We start from the raw sequence: 26,359 nt of genomic DNA, 5'->3' as shown, positions 1-26,359 counted from the left end.
ATTTATCAACTGCGAATTAAATTTATTTAATCATAAGATAATTTGTATTTATATTTTCTGTGAATCCACATGATGATCACATAAATACATATAATATGATTAAATAGACTTTAATAAAAATTTAATGCAATTAAGATATTTGAATAAAATGTCTCATTTATTTTATTAATCAGAAAAATTATTTATTACAATTAAATAAACACATATGCTTTTAAAGAACATATTTTCCCGAACACATAGTACCACAACGAGTATAAAATCTCAGATTTGATTCCTCTACATGCATGTAATCCTCCTTGTTTGAATTATTTCTCCAATTCTTGGGTTCACTTTTGGGACGCTTGTCAGCTTAAACTTTTAGGTGATTCTTCTGAAAATGGCATCAGTGTTCATATTATTGTTGGAGTATGATTTCTCTTATAATGGTATCAAAGTTAGAAGTATTAATGTCAATTTTTTTCCCTAGCTTTACTTCTTTCTTTTTCGCCATTTTTGGTTCGTCAAGCAATAGGCGTGTAGTTACAAAAATGAAAATATTCGTGATCAAATGCGAATTTGATATTTTGCTTCGTTTGGTTACTGAGATAGTAAAAAGAGAACTCAGAGAATTTGATAGAGATGAACATTCTGGATTATATTAATTAACACTCCAAATCAATGTACAAGCCAGTATCTATACATACTAGTAAATTGAAATCCAAATATCTAAAACAACTCGTAACACTACAACAAAAAGGAGTTTTTACGGTGGAGTTCTAACGGCATATTATAATTACATGTTGTTAAAAATATGTAAAGACGGAATGTATTAAAATATTCACCGTTAAAAGATTCCACTATATAATAAGATGGCATATTTTTAAAAAATTGCCGTTGATTGCTTGGATAATAAATTTTTAATAGCATAAAAATATCAATCCCCGTAAAAATAGTTTTCAATAGCGCGTGATATTTGCTGTTAATTAATAATAAAAGATGGCCTTGGACTTATCCTGTTAAATTAGAATCTTACTACAAACAAAATAGGAACACTTTACTAATTTCTCTCTAGTTTGCAAATTTCCCACCTCTTCTAAAACACTCCCGCATTAATTCTCTATGGAGATTCGGCTGTTATCAAATTCTTCCAAAAATTTTTGATTTTTTCCAATTTTATCTCATATTTTTAGAATACCCATACTTCTAAATGCCCTAGTTTTTCAGATTTTCCCTCTCTTATTTGGAATCGTATACCCTTTTAACCTTAGTATTTCATCCTCTCTGCAATTTTATTTCATCCTCTCTGCAATTTCACAAAGGTTTTGGCCTCAATCTTCTTTTTAATTCCTATTATCGCCGTTTGTACCATCAGCGACAAGGAAAGGTAAGAACTTTTTATTTAATATGTAATTTTCTTTTCATTTGATTTGGAAATCGTTATGTTGGGACATAAGTTTGAATGGTTGTGTTACTGTTATTGTGTTATCTAGTTAATCTAATTTATCTTTCAATTAATTAAATTATAATTTTATTAAAAGATTTGAAAAAAAAAGTAAAATTTTTGTTTCAAAATTTCTGGTTCCACGTGCAACAGGAGAGAAATCAAATCCAGGATGCTGGTCTGAGCTTTCGACTTCATTTTTCAGACTTCGTGGTGAGAATTATTTCAGGTATGCCCTATACTTGATCTTTTTCCCACATAGCATATTGTGAATATGTTTGGCATTAAAATTTTGGTTTTTTTTTCATTTGTTCTTTTATGCTTAATACTAAATGATTTTATTTTTTAGCATGCAAATAACTTGTTTGATTATCTTTATCTTTTAAAAACCTTAGTTGTATAATATATGTATATATGCTTGTTTATGAGCTAGTACTTTTGCCAAACAATGTCATCTAGTCGTGATGTCTTATTTGCAAGTTTGGGTTGAAAAAGAATTTTGATTATTTTTATTCGTAACTGTCGTCAACATTTGTGGTAGCAACTAATATAACTTTACTTGTTGAGCGGTGCATCACTTTAGCATAAACGAATTTCTTAGAAAAGAAAACATTAAATAAAAATGGCCGCATGTACATATATGTCCTCTGCTTCCATGATTTTTTAGCATGCAAATAACATGTACATATTCGTAACTGTTAATAAATGCCAACTAACTAGCTAGTCCAATCTCTTGGCATCTTGCTATTTCTTTTCTATTAACGCTATAAAAGAGAAACAACAGTAAAGCAGAGGTCCACAAGGGAAAAAAAAACAGCCAGGGTAAAATCTATTGGCATCAGTACCAAAGACCTGAAATCAAATATTGCCATCACCAAGGATTGGAAGGTCTATGATTGGAGAATCTCAAGCCATGGTGGTTTTCCATGTCTACAAACTCAATAATACATTTTAATTGTTTCTGGAGAATTTCAAAGCAAATTATATCTTGAACAGATCTATCTGAATTCAGGACAACTGAAATTTGTAGTTGGCAAAAGTTTGAGCACAAATGCAAATTGCAATCACAGATAAGTTCTTTTGCCAATAATACAAATAACTTGTTTGATTATCTTTATCTTTTAAAAACCTTAGTTGTATAATATATGTATATATGCTTGTTTATGAGCTAGTACTTTTGCCAAATAATGTCATCTAGTCGTGATGTCTTATTTGCAAGTTTGGGTTGAAAAAGAATTTTGATTATTTTTATTCGTAATTGTTTGTTAAAAAAAAGAGTAAGAAAAAGAATTGGTTATGTATAGCAGATTGAGCAATCTGATTCTTTGCTAGACAAATAATTAAAAAAATATGTTTTATATTTAAACAACAGATCAAAGAGGTTACAAGCAAGCACTTGATGTCATGTTGAAGGATAAAAAATGGGTGAAGCTTAATAGGTTAGTATTTGAATAACTGCAGTATTTAAATATTTTATGCTAATAGATTTAAAGTTTTATTTTTTTTTAACTTTTTTTTATATGTAGATATACTAAAGAATTTCAAGATGGAGCCCAAAAATTTGTCAACTTGGCTAGAAAAAATGCTGGAAATTCTGATAGGATTATATGTCCATGCATAAAATGTGCCTGTTATTGTCGTCAACATGTAGACATGGTATATGGACATTTAGTGATAAGTGGGATGGATCCCACTTATGATAATTGGGTTTTTCATGGAGAAGCTCCAAATACTTCTAGGCAAGATAAAGATGTGAAGATGACAGACGCTTACGAAATGTATAATGATGCTTATCTTCAAAACTATGGTGTCATAGATAACCCAAATGACTACATTGATGATACCACACATAGGTTAGAAGAAAATGAGTTTACTGAAAAGGTGAAAGCTGCTGAGACTTCTTTATACCTAGAATGTTCAAAATATACAAAAATGTCAGCAACTGTTGCCTTATATAAACACAAGATTGCACATGGATTATCTGATAATGGTTTTAATGAACTTCTTCAGATTATTTGTGATATGTTACCTGAAGATAATGTTTTACCTGGTTCTCTACACTTAGTGAAGAAACTGCTTAAGGATTTTGACAGTGGTTACAAAAAAATCCATGCTTGTGTTAATGATTGTTGTCTCTTCACCAAGGAGAAAGAAAATTTAGATACATGTCCTAAGTGTAACACCTCTAGATGGCAAGTAAATTCTCGAACTAAGAAGATTAGGACAGGAGTACCAGCAAAAGTGCTGCGCTATTTTCCTATAATACCTAGACTTAGAAAGATGTTTATGTCATGTGAAAAAGTAGAACAATTGAAATGACACTCAATTAACAAAAGTTCATATGGAAAAATGAGACACCCAGTTGATTCAGTGGCATGGGATAACATCAATAAGAAATGGTCTAATTTTGCATCTGATCCAAGAAATATCAGGTTTGGGGTTGCTGCTGATGGGTTTAACCCTTTTTGTAATTTTAGCTCTGTATACAGTTGTTGGCCTATTTTCCTAGTAACATATAACCTCCCTCCATGGGTATGTATGTCTGAGGAGAACATAATGTTGACATTATTAATACCAGGGCCAAAACAACCAGGGAATGACATTGATGTATTCTTGGAGCCATTAATAGATGATTTGATTGAATTGTGGAACAATGGTGTTCAAGTTTATGATTCTTTGAATAAATCTGCTTTTAAACTAAAAGCTATTTTAATGTGGACAATTAATGATTTTCCGGCTTATGGTAATTTAGCTGGATGTACTACAAAAGGAGAGTTAGCATGTCCTATATGTGGTCCAAACGTATGTTCTGAATGGTTAACAAATAGTAAAAAGATGGTATATAGAGGTCATAGACGATTTTTACATCCGAGACATGAATGGCGTATTGAGAAAAAAGATTGGTTTGATGGAAAGGAAGAAACAAGACGGCCTCCTAAACCTTTGACGGGTGAAGACATTGTACTTGCCTTAAGTAATATTCAAAACAATTGGGGTAAATATAAGAAAAAGAGAAGCAGGAGGCAAAATGAACCAAAAAGTATATGGAAGAAGAAGTCAATTTTTTTTAGCTTACCTTATTGGAAGGTAATCTCTTATCATTGTTTAATACTTCATTTCTTTTATTTGTCTAAGAGTTGTTTTTAGTCATTTTTAAATTAGTTTTTTGTTTATATGTATTTGAAGTAATTTGCTAATGATAGACATTTTTAAAGATAATTAAAAAATGGATAATAAATAGTATTTTAGTTTCTTTTAATTTTTTCCTGAGCTAAATTATGAATTAAAAAACTTTATTGTGTGCAGGAGTTAGACTTGCGTCACAACTTGGATGTGATGCATATTGAGAAGAATGTTTGTGATAGTATCATTGGAACATTACTGAACATAAAAGGAAAAACAAAAGAAGGAATTGAATCTCGTAGAGATTTAGTGACAATGGGCATTAGACAAGACTTGCAGCCTAATTTAAAAGAAAATAAACTTACATTGCCAGCAGCATCATTCACATTGTCAAAAGAGGAGAAAATAATATTTTGTAAGCGTCTTTCTGAGCTAAAAGTACTTGATGGTTATAGCTCTAATATTGCTAATTGTGTTTCAGTAGAAGAGTGTAAAATAACAGGTCTAAAGTCACATGATTGTCATGTGTTAATGCAGCAATTACTACCAGTAGCATTGAGAAATCTTTTACCTAGTGGACCTAGGACAACAATATTTCGAATATGTGCATTTTTCAATCAATTATGTCAAAGAGTAATAGATAGAAATGCATTGGAAAAATTAGAGTTAGATATGCATGAGACTGTGTGCATGTTGGAGATGTACTACCTACCAGCATTTTTCGATATTATGATTCACTTGACAATTCATTTAGGGCGAGAGGCTCGATTATGTGGGCCAGCTCACTATCGTTGGATGTTCCCATTTGAGAGGTAATAATTATCTCTTTTCTTATTTTTTTTCTTTTTAAATTCACTCTTTAAATAGTTAATATTTCTTTTACTTTTATATAGATGTATGAAAACACTTAAGGGATACGTTAGAATCGTGCAAGGCCTGAAGGGTGTATAGCAGAGTGTTGTCTAGCTGAGGAGTGTGTAAGATTTTGTAGCGAATATATGCAAAAAGCAAAAAATATAGGTGCACTTCCTATGCGTAACGAGGAAAGTAGTGACGAGATAATTATAGGAGGGCGGCCAATCTTAAAAGGTCGATCATTGAAAATGTCTGAAGCTATGTTAAAAATCACACATCGTTATGTATTATTAAGTACAATAGAAGCGGAGCCATTTCGAGAGTGAGTATTTATCGATCATGTATATTATTTAATTTATGTATTTAGTCTTGTAATTAACTTAGTTTGATCTTAGAATGCATATGGAGGAATTGCAGAGATCATTTAGGAGACGTAGGTGTGATATTCAAGAGCTACACAAAATGCACACTAAAACTTTTTTCCAATGGTTAGCAGAAAAAGTAAGCTAATCATTTAGTCCATCTAAGTTAACATTAAAAAAAATCAAATGAAATAAACTTTTCAATGTATATGCTGACCTATTGTATGGTTTATTGGTGAATAGATAAAGATCCAAGAAAGTATGGCTAATGTATCTGACACATTAAAGTCACTAGCAAAAGGGCCTAGGATGCATGCAATGTCTTTTGTTGGTTTCATTGTTAATGGTCAAAGATTTCATACAAGGGAAGTAGAAAGGTCAACTCAAGATAGTGGTGTCTTTATTGAAGCAGAAACTATATGTAGATCTAGTGCGAAGGATAATGCTGCAGTTGTTGGAAATGTATCCTACTATGGGGTTATAAAAGATATCATTTTGCTTGACTATCGTACATTTCAAATGCCCATATTTCATTGTGATTGGGCTAACACTATAAATGGAGTCAAGCAAAATGATGGTTTCACATTGGTGAATCTCCATCAAGGACAAAATCAATGGCAAATAGATCCTTTCATATTGGCGTCACAAGCGAAACAAGTTTTTTACTCTCGAGAAAGTGATACATCGAATTGGTATGTTGTACTTAAAGCAACACCAAGGGGCTATCACAACCTTAATATGTATGATGAGAATGTAAATTCAACTAATATGCCTATCGATGCTTCTAGGCTGGAGCCTAATGATGTGGATGGTAATGATTCTCATGTAAGGAAGGATTCTGAGGAAATTGAAATTGAAATTTAAACTATTATTATTCATTTTGAATTTGGAATTCATTGTTTATTATTTTTTACAGTGTGAATGCATATTTGATTTACTGTAGTATGAACAATGAACATATGCTAATAATGTTGTTATATTTGTAGTAACAACTGTATTTTATCTTTTTCTTTTCCTAATGATATATCATGTTCACTTACTCTTAACATGTTGTAGCTAGCATAAAGATTCATTTTTATCGTGAACACTTAATTAGAGAAAATGACTATGGGCAACGGTAGAAAGGTAAGTTTTAGAAGTGTTTTGATATAATTCATTGATTAGAACATTAAGAAATACTTTTTGTTGAACTTATAAATGTTTCCAACTTCCTAAAGGATAAGAGCAAAGGAAAAAGACCATTCCTAGCATCAAATATTGTTGCAAGAGAGGAGCAAGAGATAAGGCGAAGATTAGATAGTCAGTCCAACCCACAAAGTTTCAGTGAACCATCCGAGCCAACAAAACTAGGTCTTTATTTTATTTAGTCATGAAATATTTATTTAATTATATGTTTTTCTCATGATTCTCTTTTCGTTTCTTTAACATAATAATATTTTATTTATTGTATATTTTTTAATTTGGTTGTTTTGTAATAAATAGTAATGTTGGAAGTTTGAAAATTTTAACACGTTAACAGAGAAGAAGAAAAGAGGCCCATCAAGGATGAATGTGGTGGCAACTAAAAAAAATGAGCGCCTAGTGGTAGAGTTTAATGAATATGACCAACCAATCGGACCAACCTCCGTAGTGTTAAGTTCGGCCATGGGAGTATTGTTCGAGAGACGGTATCAATAATTCCAGATTGTTGGACCACTGTTGATTCAGAAACTAAAGAAGTGCTTTGGACAGCTGTTAAGGTATGATAGCCTTTTTATTAATTTCATTTATAAATAATAATACTTTAAAGCAACTAACAATGTTGTTTATTTTAATATCATTGCAGCAAAAGTTTATCATTGATGACCATAAAAAAGAAAACATACTTGCTCGAATGAGAAAGTTATGGATAGATTACAAATCCAAATTGTCAATTAGTATAAGGGAAGCATTTCAAATGCCTGATGCAACTAGGAAACTGAAGTTGCTAAAACCTGAAGATGTGACTGATGAAGAATGGAGGAAATTTGTTGCCCACCGATTAAGCAAAGATTGGAAAGTATGTATGTCAATATATTATTTATATTTCACGTTACTACATTCAATATATCCTATGTCTTATAGGAGAGAAGTGAAAAATTCCAACAATTGAGAGCAACACAAACAAAGCCTCACACAACAAGTCGAAAAGGCATGGCACGGACACGGGATGAAATGGTTTTATCTACTTCAAACTTGATTGTGGAATATGTGCTATCTTTTTAGATGAGGTTTTTTTTCTTATTATCTTCTGTTTTATTGGTAGATAAAAAAGGATCCATCTTCAGGTACTAGAGTAAACGTTTGGCTTAAATCACGTACACGAAAAAATGGACAACCAATTAATGCGGCTGCTGCTGAATCAATGGTACTAATAAATACAATTGCTTGGTTTATATAACAATAATATGATATGAAATTCCATTAATATAGTCTTAGTATCTTGTAATATATGCTCATTTAGAAAAAACTTAAAGAAATTTCTGCAATGTCAACTGAAGAGGATCAAACCTCCTTAAAGAATGATGGAATTGCAAAACTAAAAGGTGATGAGCGTCCTGGCTGTGTCAAAGGTATGGGATTTGGTGTAACACCTTCAAAAGTAGCTGCACAGGTCCAAGGCAACCGCAAAGTAAAGAAGCTTGAGAATGATTTGAAAGAACTAAGTGATCGATTTACTGAATTTCAAAATTTTTTCATGTCTAGGAGAAGATTTAGTAAGGTAAGTTATTTAAATTAATAATTAATTGTACCATCATATTTACTTTTTTCATATAATATTATTTTGATTTTTATATTTTAACAGGACCATGTTAACATTGATGACAACTTGGACAATAATCTTGCACCAACTCCTCAGGTTTTATTGGTTTCATATGTTTTATATATAAATTTATGATTTTTCAAAAACAAATTTTTACTTTGTTTTAATATATAATTTTTTTGTTTTCTGATAGTCCTTTGAAGATAGCACAGCTATTCCAAATACTCCAACTAATGGTGATATTTGTAAACTCTTAAATTGGTTGGGTACTGGGGAAGTGGTTGCAAAAGGAATGATAGCTGCAACAAATCCTGAGGCATTGGTCCACCATGTTCAACTTGGACCAGATTACTACAAAGTATGGGTTGATGAAGTGAATAAACCATCATTATCTCTGGTTTGACCAACTCAAAAGTTCTTTAACTTAGGTGATGCAAAATGGAGCACAATTGCATGGCCTATAAAGTACATCACCTTGGATTAACTCAAGTAAAGGTAATGCTATAATTTAAATTATATTTTACCTATAGAATGTCATATGTATATATACGTAAAAAATAAAAGTTGGGAGTTTATAAACTAGAACATAATATTTTAATTCTCATTGTTGCAGGAATTTGAAGTTCTTGGGTAAGGATTATTTCGCAATAATGAATGTTTTCATCATAGAGGACTTGATCAAGTTGCTTAATTTAAGTTCATGTTAAGGATACTATTTTTGGTACTCAGTAGTTTCTTTTCAAACAATGGCTATATTTTCCATCTTTTCTTGACAATGAGTTCTTTATATCATATTGTTCATTATAGATTTTTTTTCTTTTTTTAATACAATTTTGTTTGGACACCATGTGTACACAAATTTGAATACAATTTTGTTTGGACAATCGTGTGTATGTTTACTTTATTTATTTAGAAAATTCGAATGTATTATTTATATAAATGAAATTAGGAATATATCGAGGAATTAAATAGTAAGTTAATTTAAATTGCAACAGGTTAATTATATGGTAAAATTGATTTTTTCAATAGTAATGACTGTTATATAAATATTCCACAGCAAAATTTTATTATCACTGTTAAAACTTCTTACAACGGCATGCACTAACCATGCTATCACATTTTATCACATCAGTTTCTTTTTCTCGTTAAATGTTGAACTATGTTTAGCGCAAAAAAAAAAAAAAGACGGGAAGTAGTATTGGCCGTTGATGAAACAATCAACGGCTGGTTATTATTGCTGTGGATGGTTAAAACAAGATTGGCGCCAAAGATATAACGGGGAGTAATGATGGCTATTGATGAAATTAGCAACGGTGGATACCCTTCACCGTGTAATACCTTCTATAGCATAGTTAATAGCGTTGAATGTTGGCCGTTAAAACTCATAGCTTTCCACGGCTCATGGATCAACGGCACGCATGTTTTTGCCGTCATATCCCATTGACAGCATATTTCCCATCCCATGAAAAGCCTATTCTGTTGTAGTGTAAGAAATTCTTAAGAGACTATAAATGCAAATGGCGATAGTAACTTGGTTTGTTACATGAGGTGTAAATGAGGTAGCCTCGATGTAGCTGATGATGTTAGGACTCATGAGCTCCTTGTTTTTTTTTTTTAATTACATGAGACTATTACTGAAGAGTACAACTCATATTACATGAGATTACAACTGATATTTACAAATCAGACTATTACTAAGACTTGAGATTATTATTTATAAATCAGAAAGCACGCTCAGATTTTTATCCTCTATAATATTTAAGGAATGTCTACTCCACTCACATTCTGAAAATGATAAAACTATTTTCACTCAATTTGAGAAAGGAAATTAAACCCCTCACAATGTGTTGTGGGGGTTCGAACTCATGACCTCACAATTGTAAGGTCATGAGTTTTTATATGAGCTCCTTGTTGCGCGATGAACTTGAGCTAATTAAGCTGACGTTGAGATCAATTCCGAAATAAATTCCATGTGAGGTGAGAAAATTCAGAACTCAAAAGAGTGAACGGATCACATGGCTTTAGCATTGATTCTATCACTACAGTCATTTTTATTAAATGTACGGTCTTGTGAAATTGCTCGTGTGGTGTGTGCCCATTACATTAGCCAAGTTGGCAAATTGAATTTATCCTGATATGGTTAGCTTGGAATGATCAAGATGCATGTGTAAATTGTCGGGTCGAATTGACAGCTGAGTTATAATTATTCACACCATTGCTGGCAGGGCAGGGCATGCATGCATGCATGTAGCAGGGAGTTATTGCAGCTAGCAGATACTATATATATATATATATATATATATATATAGAGCAATTCTCTATTTTCTTCTTTCAGCAGTTTAAGAAATTATTGCAGTAATTCTTAGGATAGGCTAGATCAATTTCTCTTCTCTTTTTCTTTTTTTTTTAATCTTTGTTTTTTTAAACTCCACAAGAAGGAAATTGAAAGAAAATGGCCTAAATTAGAAAACGCACATCAACAAATGGCTACTGTCTACATATACATCATTTTTGTATCACGGTTGAGATCCAAAATTCCAAATCTCGAAGGATGAAGTCCAAATAAGTAAAAGTTAAGCCCAATGAGAACGAATTTCCAAATCCTTCGCCTTTTGTAGGCTCAAATGCTATGCTAGTAAAAGACTAAAGTTAGTAATATTACAAAACAATTTAAGTATTCTTTAATCAGATGCATGCATTGAGTTATTGAGTAGGACTCGTAATGTAATGTTATTAAGTTAAATATAATATAGTTTACCTGTTATAGCCGGTTAGGCACCCGTGAACGGTGAGCCCATTCCCGTGAAAGCCGAGCGGATGAAGCCGAAAAGTCAAACAGGCGTTGACCACCCATTAGGCTTTGGCGCTATTTTCTCAACAAGTGTCGAGGATACGAGCACAAGCACGCGGTTGAAGCTACTTTACGTTTGCATGTGACTCGGGAAATGCTATGACAAAATCTCAAATCCCATGTCGCCACGTGTTCCGAACCCCAACGGTAGAGCCCCACGTGTCCATCTATCACGATCCTTGATTCACTCAAAAACCGTCCCGTTCATCCTTTATTTCGTTGTACGAGTCGATCGTTTCGAAAATGGAAGATCATCATCATAACCACTTTGTTTTGGCTTCTTGTTTAGAAAAATTCATTAACATTGGTAAGATTTTTCTGAATCTCCGTTTTGCATATTTCGATTCTCCTTGTCACCGGGTTGCTCTTGAATTTTTTCTTTTTATTTTATTTTTTCATTTCTTTTTGGGTTGAATTTCTTCTTCAAAGTTCTGTAATCACATGGGATTACAGCCTTTGACTTTAATGGCTTTGTTAAGATGCATAAGCAACCTCTAGAATTTCTCAGAATCTAATCTTTTTTTGAGATTTTATTGGTATATTAATAATAATAATAAACGTAGCTTTTAAATTATCTCCTTTTATACAAATGGCATGTCACAATCATTAGGAGGGTTTTCTGTGATTTTAACTAGTCTGTTTTGTTGATATTATTTTGTTTTTTCTTGATAAAAATTTTGAGGTTTCCTAGTTGGGAAATGGGATTGATTTTTGGGCCAAGTATTCAAAATAGTGTACAGATTATAGTTCCCTATGCACTTTCTCAAAAGCCAGCCTCTTTTATGTCATCTGCTTCTTTTACAACTCGTAATGAAAGCAACCCCCATCGTACTTTTCGATTGAAGAATTGGGGTTTTGGGTCGTGTGTTTCTAGGGGAAATAGTATAAAGAGATCTTGCAGTCCTAATTTTAATGAGTTCTTGGATGATGAGTTTGCAAAACAAGCTGAAGAATTAGCACGAAGGTTAGATATCGTGGACGATCATGTTGATAATCATGATCATGATCAAAATAATAAGGAGACAGCGTATGCTGTAAGTGATGTAAATATGGGGTTTTCGATGCAATTTATGCTTCCAAAGTATGAATTGCTTGAGCATAATTTGCTTGGGATCCGGCCAGAGCCAGTGGACTGGCCAGAGAGGGAAGAGATTGTTAGGGTGAACATTGAACAGAAAGCTAATTGTGTTGGTATTCCTCTATCGTTGAGGATGATAAAGAGAAAGCAAAAATGGAAAGAGGGTTTTGGAGATGCAGAGGATTTTGCATACTGTTCGGTGAATAAGGCATTTTCTTCGCTAGTATTTATCATTAGAGAGCTTCAGGCCTGTGCCTTGCATATAAGAGAGGGTCTTTATTGTGAGGACTTGAAAGAGATTATAAGTAAGATGCAAAGGGAAATGAATTCATCATTTGTTTGGCTCTTCCAGCAAGTTTTCTCACGAACACCCACTTTGATGGTCTATGTTATGATTCTTTTGGCTAATTTTACGGTGCATTCAATGAGCAATAACGTTGGGTTTGCAGCTAGTCTATCGCCAGGATCATCTGAAACCATCACAGAAACTATTTCATTGACGGGTGAGAAGGATCAAGAAACATCAGAGATTGATTCTTCGACAATGAAGAATTTACTACTCTCAATTTCTGATATTGGTAACGACGGTGATGGCAAAAAAGTGAGCCGTATTTCCAGTGGGAATGCGGACAAGCGCTTCAGCAGATCATCGCCTTCAATTCAATACCCTAGCTTCATACCTTATGAGATGTCTGAGGTCTCCTCAGGTAAACAATTTCCAATGAATAAAGAGGAATTGGATTTGTGGAACTCAGTATTGGACGAAGCTTTAAGAATTCAAGAGGAATCAGAATATAGGATTCTTGATCATGAAACAATGCAGCATTTTGTAACTCCAGTAACTGTGAAGCTTGAACCAGATGATTACATGGACTATTTTAGAACAGATCTTCTTTACCAGATGGGTGTTGCCGAGGAACCCAATAATCCACTTCTGCTCTTAAATTATGCCCAGTTTCTGCGTTTGGTTACTAAAGATTATGACAGGTATTTTGTGGTTACTTTTTTAATTTGTTTATTAAAATTGGCTCATTCGTTTGTTAAGGCCTATTACCTTTAGATGTGAAGATGATGATTAAATTTTTCAGTATCAGAAGCAATAATAGAAGTAGGATTGCCTAATTAGGTTGACATCGTAAGTCTCTGCTGATTAATGTGAATTTTAAGCACCCAATTAGCATACTCATTTACAGTTTTGCATCTTAAACATTTTTGAAATCATCTGTCTACTGATGGGATGGGGATGGCGGGTTATGATTCAGTTTTTTGCTTTGGTATGTTGAGCTTCATGTGGGATTGTCTATTCTTGTATTCTTTGCTGTTGATGCTCAAAACTAGCTTATATATTGTGTTTGTTTTGATATACTGTTTGGGTTTGCAGGGCAGAAGAATGCTTCAAGCGAGCAATACAATCAGATCCACCAGATGCTGAGGCGTTGAGTCAATATGCAGACTTCTTATGGCTAGTAAGGAAGGATCTATGGGCAGCAGAGGAGACATACCAGCAAGCAATGGCAGCAGAGCCAAATAGCTCTTCTTATGCTTCCAAATATGCAAGTTTCCTCTGGAATACCGGTGGCGAAGAGACCTGTTTTCCTCTCAGCAGCTCCCAGGACGACTATAATCATATTGTTTGATCAAAGAGGGTTGAGAAATAATCGAAGCTTAGCATATTACCATCATTTTAGTATAAATATTATCATCAATCACCGGGAAAGTTGAGTTCTTGGTTTTTTCGTTTGGTGTATTCAGCTTGTAAAAAACTGTTGATGAGATGCCATAGTTATTTTACATATGCAAACGAATAAATCTTGCTCCGAAAGTGAGCTTTTCTTAGAGCTCATTCTCTTAAGTTTTGCTTGGAGGAGGCTAATAATGAACCCCAAAAATTTCTGGTTTTTTTCCTGCAATCATGATAATTTTGGCAACAAATAATAAGAGATCAAGGATCCGTATAGTTATAATTTTGATAATCAGACAACACATTCATGCACATATTCATAGGATCTGTAATAATTAAGAGAAAATAAGTATGGAAATTGCAAAGCTAGGCTTAAAAACCACTTATAATAAATTGATAAGAGCTTTGACTGTAATTCGTCGCTGTAATTTGCTTATTACAATCCAACTGCTACGTTTTCAAAAAAGTAAACTGAAATCTCGTATTATAAAAGATTGGTTACATGGTGACATTAATACAAGTAACGTTCCAAGAACATGTAAAAGAATTTGCCCCTATCTTCAAAATACAAAAATTAGGTAAACAAACCAATTTATACAACTCTAAAGCCAGAGGGCCAAAAAAAAAAACAAAATGACTCAACTGATTTAAGTGGAAGTTTAGCGTTTTGTAAAAGAAAGTGAAACTACATCATCACCAAAACCACATGCGGCGACTATCAACAGCTTTCATTGAAGTTGGTACTAAGGGCATCCGACCAAACTCAGCTGCAAATCTGTTTAGACACTGGGTTCTTTTTTCGGAATGGCCTCCCAGGGTACTAATTCCAGTTGAACCAATCTCATATATTTTACCTACACGGGCAATGCCAATGTTTAAAACAGACAATACTCATCTAAAAAATCATCCAATGTGTAAAAATAATAACGGAAACAGGATATGTATACAAGCATTTCACAAAAATAATGCAGTTCATTCTTGGGTTGCACTAATATCCATCCAAAGTTGAAAATCACCAACTAGCATTTAAATGCAACTCTATTCCAATGGATGTAAAGAGAGAGGGTGGATCAGAAAACCTGTGCAGATTCAAGTAGAAGCTGCCATAAACCGAGCAGCATCAAAACTGTCTCAAAGGTTTGGATGTTTCAGCTCAAGAAAGAAAATAACGGAGGTGTTCGATGCATAATATAAGATATGGTTTAACAACAACATTCATCTAATACTCTTTTCCACAAGCAATTTTGTCACCTCACTCAAACCTTAGTGCCTTTTCATGCCTCTAAGGATTTGTTTTATGAATCTTTAGAAGCAATGCAACAATATTCTTTTTCCCTTGACAATGATCTGATTTAATAAAGTTTTTGTCAAGCAAGTTTCTGATCACATTTCTCTGCATGCAGAAAGTCAATAGAATCAAGTAGAAAAACACAAGGACAGAATTCAACAATCCAGGGAAATAATAATAACAAAAATGAGAGCACCGATTTGATTAGGAAAGAATGAGAAAGATATTTATAAACTATTATATAATTACCTTTCACCCATATGGGGGGAGCATCAGTCACATTGGCAACAAGAAATGACATCGCAATATCTTCGCAGTTCCTGATGAACCATCAAACAGCCAGTGGAGCAATTAAACACATAAATGAAAGACAAAGACATTGAATCAAAATGCCAAGTAATGGATTAAGTCAGTGGAAGAAGAACCTGTTCTCGGTAACAAATTCTTTAATCGATGTTGGCATCTCATTTGTATATAGACGCAGATACTTTTTGTGGAAAAAGGAAGCTTTCGAGAGCACCATACTGTATGTTCCAGTCCACCAAACAGACCACCACCCACAATATGAATAATAATCCTTACCTTCTTTCTGCATAGAGATTAACAAACTCATAAGTGAAAGCAGTTCATGTGGTTTTCCGACCAAAACATAGATACTAACAAAAGCTTTTGTATTTAGTATAATTTTTCCAATCTCCGCACTCTCCTGTTAATGTTTAAAAACTCGGTTGACCATACAACAATATCCAAAGACGATGCACATGCATGCACAGTGTCCTATCAAAGAGACTTGAAATGAATAATGAGAATATGAAGCTCAAAGGTATCATGATTTACATGCAGAGGCATGTTGCTCACAGCACAAAGTTCTTTCAACAATTAGGCAAATGTTCCTTCCACACAGAGGACAATGAACAAGAATATGAAGCTTACGGCCATCACAATTTACATACAGAGGCATGTTGCTCACAGTACAAAGTTTTTCCAACAATTAGGCAAATGTTCCTTCTACACACAGGACAATCAACAAGAATATGAAGCTTACGGCCATCACAATTTACATACAGAGCATGTTGCTCACAGTACAAAGTTTTTTCAACAATTAGGCAAATGTTCCTTCCTTCTACAAACAGGACAATGAACAAGAATATGCAGCTTAAGGCCATCACAGTTTACATACAGAGCCATGTCTCTCAACCCATAATGCTTCTTCAAAATTTCCAGACATCTAAACTCACTAATGGATAAGCACTAAGAGAATATGAACAAGAGCTTAAACACTACTGGCTCCAAATGTTAAAGAACCGTCAAATCTTGAAATTGCAGCAAATGCAAATGCAATTAAGTTAAAACATACCGATTCAACGCAAACCTTTCGGGGGACAAAGCCCACCATTTGATCCGGTGCACTTCGCCAAACATCAAAAGCAAACTTTACCGAATGGCAAGGAAATATGATATCATCATCAATTGAGAAAACAGCATCCGCCTTCAAATCCTTAATCTCTTTAAATCTATTGTTCAAACTGTCCTCAGTATTGATATCGAATTTCAGTTCAACTTGTCGCCCATTTCTAGAGTTCTTCCGTATTATGTGTTGCAAAAATATTTGAAGAGAATCTGAAGGAGGATCAGGCTCACTCCACACTAAGTGTATAGAATCAAGCCCAGGACACTTAGCATAGTGGGCAATAGACTGCTTTAGTAGATCATATCTCTTCCATGTGTTCATCAAAATAGCATATCCTTTCCTATTAACAAATACCAACTCTAACATTAAAACATTTCTCTAATATACTTCAATACGACTAACAACTACAAAAATCACAGTATTATATATTTAAAAAAAAAAAATTGGGGGGGTGGGGGAAGCCCCACTAAGAGTATGTTTACAACTGTTGTGCTTCTACCTATCTTTGAAAACACAGACACCTCAATTCCAGTAACCTATAATTCTACAAATAATTACAAATTCAAATCTTGTATTTAGTTTAAACTCTTAAAAGGGCAGTATTTGCAACAACTATATCCCAAGTCATCAACTTTAATTAATTAGCAGTTAATTAAAGTTTATTATGTCAAAAGGTACTAATTATTAACTACCTGTGGGAAACTGCATTCTAATAAATTCCCCGTATTTGAGCTCAAATAACAAGAAAAAGTAGAAACTTTACAACGATTTAACTGCAAAGATAGAAACTTTCCTAATTTGTTAACTAAAAGTCAGCACAGAGCTCCGCGTGATGTGGGCACTAAAAAAGGAAAAGCGAACAAGAAACTGTACGAACCCTGGAGAAGATGAGCGGTCCAGTGGACCGGAGTCGGTCCATTCCGTTAAGGTGGAGCCGCGGCTCAGGAGTAGGAGCACCGTGAACGCGATGCAAAAACAGAGTAAGAGCTTGATCTTAGACGATCCGACGGCTGAGATCGCCAGTTGCCTGAACCTTTGTGCCGTTCGACGGTTATTATTAAACAGCAAGCTACCTCTCATCACCATCAACTCCTTCTTCTTCTTCTTCTTCCTTTTTTTTTTTTTCAAATTTTATTTGTTTTTAAACTCAATCGACTCGTCGAAGCCGAGCCGAGTCCCGAAATCCGTCACCGCATAAATGATGTTACTACTTTTTCTGCAAACCTTCTCGTCGTCGTCGGGAAGGAGAGAGGGAGTAGTTACGGTGCGGTTAAGGTGCAGCGCGGTAGCCAGTGTGAAAATTGAAGTGCGGGTACGTCCATAAGAAAGTTGGGGAGTGGGGGCACGTGTCGTGATGGGATTGGTTGACTTCAGTCTATTTCGCGGCTCTGTTTCTCATTGTGTGTCCGTCTGCACAGGCCTTGTTTCTCGCAGATCAGATCTTCCGTTGATTGGGAAAAACAACAGCGTGCGAAAGTGAAACCAAAGCAGATATTAGAAAAGGTCGTATCAGCCGTCGGATTAGGTTGAATTTTGTGAGATTAACGGCGGTTAGAGGAGCTGATTTTTCCCAGTGTGGGACCCAGTTGGTAGAGAAACACGGAGGTATTTCTTTTTGCGCGTTTTGTTGATTCAAACAAAGGAGGAATGTCCCTATTGTGTGTTGGACTTTTAAAGAACAGAACCAAGTCCTGGGTTCGGTTGGATACTCAAATCTGCATGGGTGTCATCGTTTCCGGATGCCAAGTGATGTCTGTATTTCGTAATTAATTAATATATCTCGTCCTAAATTAATTATATTACGGAATTTACATGATAATTTTATGTGGCTCCATCTAATTATGATGTTGATTGACATCACTTCAACCATATTAAGCATTGATTGATTTTAATAACGAGTGAAAAGTAATACATATATTTAATGTATGATTGTGCTAATTCAGATAGAGTTGTAATGATTATCTTAATAAAATGTCGTTCTAAAAGAAAATATTTAAAAATAAATATAATAAATTTAGCTTAAATAGGCTAAATTTCACCCTGAATTTGGAGTTTTGGACGCACCAATGGCTAAAGTCCTGAAGGGGCTTCAAATACAAGTGAATATTAGGGCCGGTCTGAGAATTAGGCCTGGTAAACATGAGTTCAAGACACGGGCTGACTTAGAAGTGAGCTTAGCGGCCCATCCAATTGAAACTATCGAAAATATTCAACTTCATAATCGTATTCATTTCATTCGTTATTCAATTCAACGTGCTAGAAAAAACTTTCAATGATTTCAATTGGCATGGCAACGTCATGAGAAGAATCATATATATATATATATGTAAATTTGGCTGGACGGCGAAATTTAGTAGCACCACCGCCTGTAATTACATCATTGCGGCTGCAACTCTTCCCATCCATACACTTGGATTTTGGAGACATGAGTCAGTCGAATAGGACAGCTGCCTAATTTAAATTACTTCCCAAAGTTTTCTGCAACCTTTTGTTATGAAAAAGTTTGAATTTAGTTGATGTTTAAATAGGTCTAAATATATATATATGAATCATATGTTTTTTTTAAAAAATATAAATATTAAGTCATTTATTTTTTTAAAAAGAAAATTTTGAAATTATATATTATGACATATATAACCTCATAAATATTAACAATAATTATATTTATTGATCAAACACATGACAAGTTATAAATAAATTATTTGATTAGTAAAAAAAAAATTGATAATCTTTACCTTAACAAAGAATGAAAAAAAAAAGTCTAACACATATTTTTTTATATCAATATATGATACTCATAATGTTATTTTTAGTATATTATGTTGATATTTTTTCTTGTTAATTACATAAGTCAATCAAGAATTATTTAATCATTTGAATTAAAATTAATATATTTACCTAAAGTTCTATTATGTTTAAAATTCTTATTCACAAAAAAATAATAATAATAATAGTTGAATAATACTTATAAAACAAAAAAAAGGATAAATAAAAAAATAACAGGATAATTTATATAATAGGAAATAAATTTATTTAATAGAGGTATTAATGAAAAAGAATATTAAAGTTTAATTCATATATAAAAGTTAGAATACTTAACTTTTTTGCTTTATTCAAATCTAAATATCTTATAATCAGATATAGGTGATAAAAAAAATAGAATAAAAACTGTAAATTTCTGAAAATAATTAAGATTCAGACTTCATATAAAATTTGAACAACCCTGTACGTAAGAGGCTATTGTGTGGAAGTAATTTTATTCTTTAAAAAGATACTAGAAATCTAAATAAGGCTAACAAAAATTTTTAAAAAAAATATTATAATCGAAAGTTTTTACGGATGTTAAAATAATTTGAGCTCGAAAACGACATATTATATGTTCAATCATAACGTTGGTAGTTCAAATTGTGTATGCGTATATATGTACATAGTAGGGTTATTTACGTTTTTAAATGCAGAAAAAACGAAAGATGAAAATTAGGTCATCAAACATACGTTTTATAAGGACAGAGGATACTGCCAGACCAGCAAAAAAGCACTGGCCTTAATTCAAGAGGCGGTGTTGGAAGCATAATCATTCTGTTTATTTTAACACTATGGTCTCACTATCATGTGAAGTTTGTGCGTTATATTTTATTTGCGTTTTGGTCATGAATGGACCGTGGCCGTCCTTCGGACGAATGCTATGCACACAAATTTTTGACTAAACAAATGTATAATTTGACGTAATTAATATTGAAGTTGATAAAGATGTAAAATTAGATATAATATTGAAGTTTTATGTCAACCCCAGTAGAAGAGAGAAATTAAAAGATATATAATTTAAGTGATTGAATGAGAATTCTAGTATGTACTTTACAATTTGTGGATTGATGCTTATCAATGATTAAATTATTCAGTTTTGGCGCGAAATAACAATATTTTGTAAATCATTGGACCTTAGCCTAGTGTTTAGAACCACTCTCTCACAAGTGTTAAGAAAGTGGTTCGAACCCCCTCACAGAAATATTGTGGGGGTTTTAATTTAAATTTCCTATCTCGTCTCTTGAGTAAAGATTGAAGTCTCTCAAATATTAGAGATGGTTAAAATCTATGTTATACTATATAAAAGTTGACGTAAATTAGTTATAGTTATTATGTGATTGTAAATACCGATTATAATATCATATGAGCAATAGTTTCATGTAATTAAAAAATAATAATATTTTGTATTGTTTTGCTGTAATAATGTTGTATTCCTTCAATTAGCATTTCGCAAAGTGTAGAGGTCACCACGCATGCAATAGAGAAGAGCAAGACTTTAGGGTTATTATTTAATTGGATGCTTATCTATGTCATTGTCATTTTTCTACTTCTTAATAGAGACAAGGAGCTTGAATATTGAGTTTGATTTTCCTAAAAATTATTAAGATGCGCACAAGCGATTGCCTCCAATTATTTTTCTAATATAATAAGATGCCTTCAACCAAAAGTAATTTGCCAGAAAGAGATGATGAAGATGAGGCTAAAGCACAAAATTATTGTTCATTCAGATTATTTAATGTTATCCAGACAAGTCACTGCAATTATTATAACCTACGAGAACATGTTAGTTGACACGATCGATATAATTAAATTCCACGAATGCCCCTTCAATCATCAGCTTAATAGAAGTTTAAAAATAAGGTATCTACCAGCGTGATATTTCTGTATGAGTAGAGATAATTACATTAATCTGGTCTCACTTAATTCGCATAGAGAAAATGAAAGATGGAGATTAGAGAGCAACGAATTGAAGTTAAATAAAAAATTAAAAAAAAATAACTCTATAATTTGCCCCTGCAAGGGCTATAAAATTACCAAAAAATAAAATCAAATCAAATCTTCACATTTTTATAATCACTTGGTCTGCTGGAGTCTTGATGGACGGTGGCCATTACATCATTCACTTATGTGGTTGAGGTTGAGCCGACTGGTATACCCCACGCCTAACGTCCTTTACGCCTTTCATTAAAAAAAAAAAAAAAAGAGATAAATAAATTACCAAGGCTTATTAGTTCTTGTAATAAAATCGCAAAAACACTAAGAAAATGATTGGTCGGTCACGAGATAAACAAATAAATTTAAGTAAAATTATCACCAAAACCTCAGCTTTTGGTGAAAATTAAAACAGCTACTATAGATCTTACAAACCACGACAAAGGAAATCTAAATTTTTTGAAAGTTTAAATAAACAGTTTTTAAATAGTAGTACAATAATGAAAAATTTAATCCTTAATTAAGGTGGTTTTAAATAAAAAAAATAGACACTATCAATTTAGTTAAATTAATTAAGGTAGCTTCCTTAAGCATTATCAGTAAACAAGTATTTATTTAAATTTTCCAAACATATTGTGTATTACTAAATGAGGTATCTCTAGAATACCTTTCAAAACATATATTGTACGTCCTTGAATTTTCACCAAATATTAGGTAGGTAAGTGATAAGTTTCCTTAAACACAATTTTATACTCTCCACTGCCCTACCACCCACTCTGATCACTCTTTCATCTTGATAATATTATATAAAGCCCCAACATCAACGATTACCCTCACTCCCGTAGCAAGATCAAACAGCTACACGCAAACGACTCAAATCTTTTTTGTCTTTTAGCTAATTAAGTGAAGAAGAGCGAGCGAAAATGGAGGGCAAAGAAGAGGACGTTAGATTAGGAGCCAATAAGTTCACTGAGAGGCAACCGATTGGAACGGCAGCTCAGAGCCAAGATGGAAAGGACTACGTTGAGCCGCCGCCGGCACCACTCTTCGAGGAAGAAGAGCTCACGTCTTGGTCGTTTTACAGGGCCGGTATAGCCGAGTTCATAGCCACTTTTCTTTTCTTGTACATCTCCGTATTGACAGTGATGGGCGTCGTCAAGTCCAACACCAAGTGCTCAACCGTCGGCATTCAAGGGATTGCATGGGCCTTCGGTGGCATGATCTTCGCGCTCGTTTACTGCACAGCTGGCATCTCGGGTTTGTACCAGCTGCGCTTCTGGTTAATTAATTTTATGAGCAAAATAACTAAAGGGTTCGACAAAATAATTTTTGATTTTTTAAACTTTTTGTTGTGACGCAGGTGGTCATATCAACCCGGCGGTGACATTCGGGCTGTTCTTGGCGAGGAAGCTGTCGTTGACACGTGCACTTTTCTACATGGTGATGCAGTGTCTGGGAGCCATCTGTGGTGCTGGCGTTGTAAAGGGTTTCATGGGTGCCGGCCAATACGGTCGGCTCGGCGGCGGTGCCAATGCTGTAGCTCATGGCTACACCAAGGGTGATGGTCTTGGTGCCGAGATTATTGGTACTTTTGTTCTTGTCTACACAGTTTTCTCTGCCACTGACGCCAAACGTAGCGCCAGAGACTCTCATGTTCCTGTAAGTTGATTCTTTTTCTGGTTAATGTATGATTAATTAACCAATAATAATCATAATTATTACCTTTACTAATAACTACCTTATTGAATATGGTTAGATTTTGGCTCCTTTGCCAATTGGGTTCGCTGTGTTCTTGGTTCACTTGGCTACTATCCCTATTACCGGAACTGGCATCAACCCCGCAAGGAGTCTTGGAGCTGCAATCATCTACAACAAGGACCACGGTTGGGATGACCATGTAAGTTTAATTTACTCTCTTGATTACCCTAAAATAAGATCTCGGTCATCAAGATTACACTTGTGGACGTAAATTCAATAATGGTAATTAATCAGTTAATCATGATCAATCTTATATATGGTTTTGATGCAGTGGATTTTCTGGGTGGGACCATTCATTGGAGCAGCACTTGCAGCTTTGTACCACCAGGTTGTGATCAGAGCCATTCCGTTCAAATCAAGCTGATGGTCTTATGAACGGTCGTGATTGCTGATGCATTTGTTTATGGCTGTCGTTGGTGGTTCTGTTTTATATTTTAGATTATCCCAAGTCCATGCATTTTCGGTTCGTTAAATTTTCTGGTTGTTTGGTTTTGTGTATGAATTTTCTGTAATGCCTATGCACAAAGAAGCCGCTGGCAGTGGCTTTATTTAAATTTATGTAGTTTATTTTTTCTTAAAAAGCAAAGTAATTTCATTAAACAATAAACAGTACAATAATGATACACAATACTACAATAGTAGATCCACACACTCTAAATATATATATGCGGATAAAACTGTATATTACAAACATATAATATATATAATTAATAAATGGATCTTATCGAATTTTTTGAATACTAGCCAACCAAAAAGAATTTGCCTTAGTTGAAGAGGCGTTGTTAGAAGCATAATCATTATGTATTATGGAACACCATATATATGCTCGCTATCGTATGAAGTTTGCGTGCTGGTATTTTTTTGCGTTTTGGTTATAAATGAATGTCGTTTGGAGAATTGTTATATATGTACATAAAATTTCAAATTAAAAAAAAAAATGGTTATGATGCTATGATGTAATATTGAAGTTTATGGTCAATCCAAAAGAAAATGACTTACAAAGGAAATGGAATAGATTTAATTTAATTAACATTGTCGATTATACGACAATTTTAAATGGCGGAGGATTTACTACGTAAATTTGGATTCAGTATTAAGCTGACTTTTTTAATAATTTTTTTTAAAGATACAATTAATAGTTATTATATAAGAAAACAAAACTAATCAACTTTTAATCGTGTATAGCTAAACATGCACGGATGTTTTGCTCTGTTTTGTTGCAATGTAATATTACTTCTTTGTATGGTTAAAACCAACATTGCATAACTAAAGAAGGGTAAAAGCTCGTTTAGTCTCTATATTTTGAAGTTAGTGCCCGTTTAGTCCCTATATTTTTAAAAATACCTTAAACCATCCCTACCATTAAATTATTGACACTTTTGCCATTATCTTTTGTTCCTTTTAACTTATTTTTATAATATTGCTCTATTATAATAATTTTTTAGACATTATTAAAAAGAAAAAAATAACCCTATTATAATAATTTTTTAGACATTATTAAAAAGGAAAAAATAAATTACCAGTTTAACACCAAAAAATAAAATAAAATAAAATAATATATATTAATTTTTGTGGAACACACTCTTGAGTTAAAATATTAATTTTTCTAAAAAAATTGATAATGTAATTTTTTACGATATTAATTTTTTAGACATACGTGAGTTTCCACAAAAATTAATATATACCTTTTTTGTTTTTATTTTATTTTTGAGTTTAATTTGATAATTTAATTTTTTATTAATATCCAAAAAAGAAACATTATTGTAAAAATGTAATATTGTAAAAGCAAGTTAAAAATAATAAAAAATAATCGCATAAGTGTCAATATTTAGTAACAGGGACGTTTTGAGGTGTTTTTAAAAATATAGGGACTAAATGAACACTAACCTCATAATATAAGGACTAAATTACAAGCTTTTACCCACTAAAGAATTATACATTGTTTGCTTTTACTTTTTTTTTTTAATGAAGGATAGACATTTGTACAACTATACGAGAGAATCACTAGTTTATTATATAAAAAATATATATGCAAATAATGAAACCAAACTTCAAGAGTTTTATGTGATGACATCCCAAAATGTTATCCCAAATTATATGGCACGTGATGTATCATTTATTAAGTGGTTGATGATCTTTAATAAATTCTAAATGAATTAATTAAATTATCTTACCAATAAGTGAATAAATCCACATCATTTAGGATGAAATTTACTATTGACTAATTAAATTTTTTTACTATTAAAAAAATAATCTATAGTATTTCATTCTTTAAATGGATAAGAATTAAAAGAATAGAAATTATGAGAGTAGAAAATTAGATTTATAGTATCAAGTATGTTAATAACTCTTTAGTTGAGTTGGTTCATGCCAACTCTTATTATCTGAAAGGTCGAGGTTTTGAGTGTTTTATATTTATGAGAGTAAAATTTAACATAAAAAATAGTGTCAATATAACCTGCTCCGTTTGGAGGCAATTTCATAGATAGGCTACTTTATAAATTTCTCAATTTTATAATTTACTTAAATAAAAAAGTAATGTCATTTTAGTGCATTTTTAATTTTTTTTTAACTCATATGATGGTGCATTTTTTAATTCAATAAAAAGGTACAGTCACTTCTTTGTTGTCTATAGTTTTCATGTTTATGTAATAAAATTATGGGTTCATGTTGTTTCATATATTTATGTGACGTGACTCGTATCGTTTTCTATATAGGGGCATGCAGCTTGAATATTATTGAGCTTAAATTCGCTCAAATATTAAGGTCCATAAAACATTCCCTCCAAATAGATTACAAATATAATTAAAAAGATGCATTTAACCTTTCTTTGCCAGAAAGAAATGACGAAGCTAATTAAAGCACAAACCCAACTATTGATTGCAAATATCATGAAGATTATTCAATATCATCCAGACAAATCACTACAACAATAACACGCTATAAGAAACATGTTAGTTGACATGATTGGCATAATTAATTTCCATGAATTCGCCATTAACTACCGTCCTGT

General features: G+C 32.9%; 5 protein-coding genes across 7 annotated transcripts; 4 read left to right on the top strand and 1 right to left on the bottom strand.

The window, feature by feature from the left end:
* Positions 1–1,021: 1,021 nt before the first annotated feature.
* LOC107177397 (uncharacterized) lies at positions 1,022–9,399 on the top strand. Of its 3 annotated transcripts, none has more exons than XM_052439193.1 (13): positions 1,022–1,363; positions 1,574–1,649; positions 2,793–2,859; positions 2,947–6,885; positions 6,978–7,110; positions 7,280–7,499; positions 7,586–7,798; positions 7,864–7,956; positions 8,045–8,146; positions 8,243–8,500; positions 8,585–8,638; positions 8,736–9,037; positions 9,156–9,399. In XM_052439193.1, the coding sequence occupies exons 7-12, from the start codon at positions 7,634–7,636 to the stop codon at positions 8,943–8,945; spliced, it is 882 nt and encodes a 293-aa protein (XP_052295153.1). In that variant the 5' UTR covers positions 1,022–1,363; positions 1,574–1,649; positions 2,793–2,859; positions 2,947–6,885; positions 6,978–7,110; positions 7,280–7,499; positions 7,586–7,633; the 3' UTR covers positions 8,946–9,037; positions 9,156–9,399. The 3 variants fall into 3 exon arrangements, with proteins under 3 accessions (XP_052295153.1, XP_052295152.1, XP_052295154.1); XM_052439192.1 differs by having other exon boundaries at positions 2,194–2,859; XM_052439194.1 differs by having other exon boundaries at positions 2,194–5,355; positions 6,817–6,885.
* LOC127901757 (uncharacterized) lies at positions 3,770–6,624 on the top strand. The gene is made up of 4 exons (XM_052439313.1): positions 3,770–4,507; positions 4,727–5,355; positions 5,794–5,899; positions 6,004–6,624. The coding sequence occupies exons 1-4, from the start codon at positions 3,770–3,772 to the stop codon at positions 6,622–6,624; spliced, it is 2,094 nt and encodes a 697-aa protein (XP_052295273.1).
* A 2,093-nt stretch (positions 9,400–11,492) lies between the features above and the next one.
* Positions 11,493–14,786, top strand: LOC102615835 (uncharacterized). The gene is made up of 2 exons (XM_006486291.4): positions 11,493–13,458; positions 13,853–14,786. The coding sequence occupies exons 1-2, from the start codon at positions 12,092–12,094 to the stop codon at positions 14,106–14,108; spliced, it is 1,623 nt and encodes a 540-aa protein (XP_006486354.1). The 5' UTR covers positions 11,493–12,091; the 3' UTR covers positions 14,109–14,786.
* Positions 14,608–18,502, bottom strand: LOC102616130 (glycosylinositol phosphorylceramide mannosyl transferase 1). Its single transcript, XM_006486292.4, has 5 exons — positions 17,729–18,502; positions 16,798–17,191; positions 15,866–16,029; positions 15,690–15,760; positions 14,608–15,006 (listed from the first exon to the last, which is right to left on the bottom strand). Exons 1-5 carry the CDS (start codon positions 17,935–17,937, stop codon positions 14,846–14,848), a joined length of 999 nt encoding a protein of 332 aa, XP_006486355.1. The 5' UTR covers positions 17,938–18,502; the 3' UTR covers positions 14,608–14,845.
* A 3,861-nt stretch (positions 18,503–22,363) lies between these two features.
* On the top strand, positions 22,364–23,932 carry LOC102616421 (aquaporin PIP1-2). Its single transcript, XM_006486293.4, has 4 exons — positions 22,364–22,845; positions 22,949–23,247; positions 23,345–23,485; positions 23,618–23,932. Exons 1-4 carry the CDS (start codon positions 22,512–22,514, stop codon positions 23,708–23,710), a joined length of 867 nt encoding a protein of 288 aa, XP_006486356.1. The 5' UTR covers positions 22,364–22,511; the 3' UTR covers positions 23,711–23,932.
* The last annotated feature ends 2,427 nt before the right edge of the window (positions 23,933–26,359 follow it).

This window comes from Citrus sinensis, chromosome 4 (assembly GCF_022201045.2).
Source record: "Citrus sinensis cultivar Valencia sweet orange chromosome 4, DVS_A1.0, whole genome shotgun sequence".
Lineage (NCBI taxonomy): Eukaryota > Viridiplantae > Streptophyta > Magnoliopsida > Sapindales > Rutaceae > Citrus > Citrus sinensis.
The sequence above is the reverse complement of the archived record's forward strand: the minus strand, read 5'-3'. Positions and strand labels throughout refer to the sequence as shown.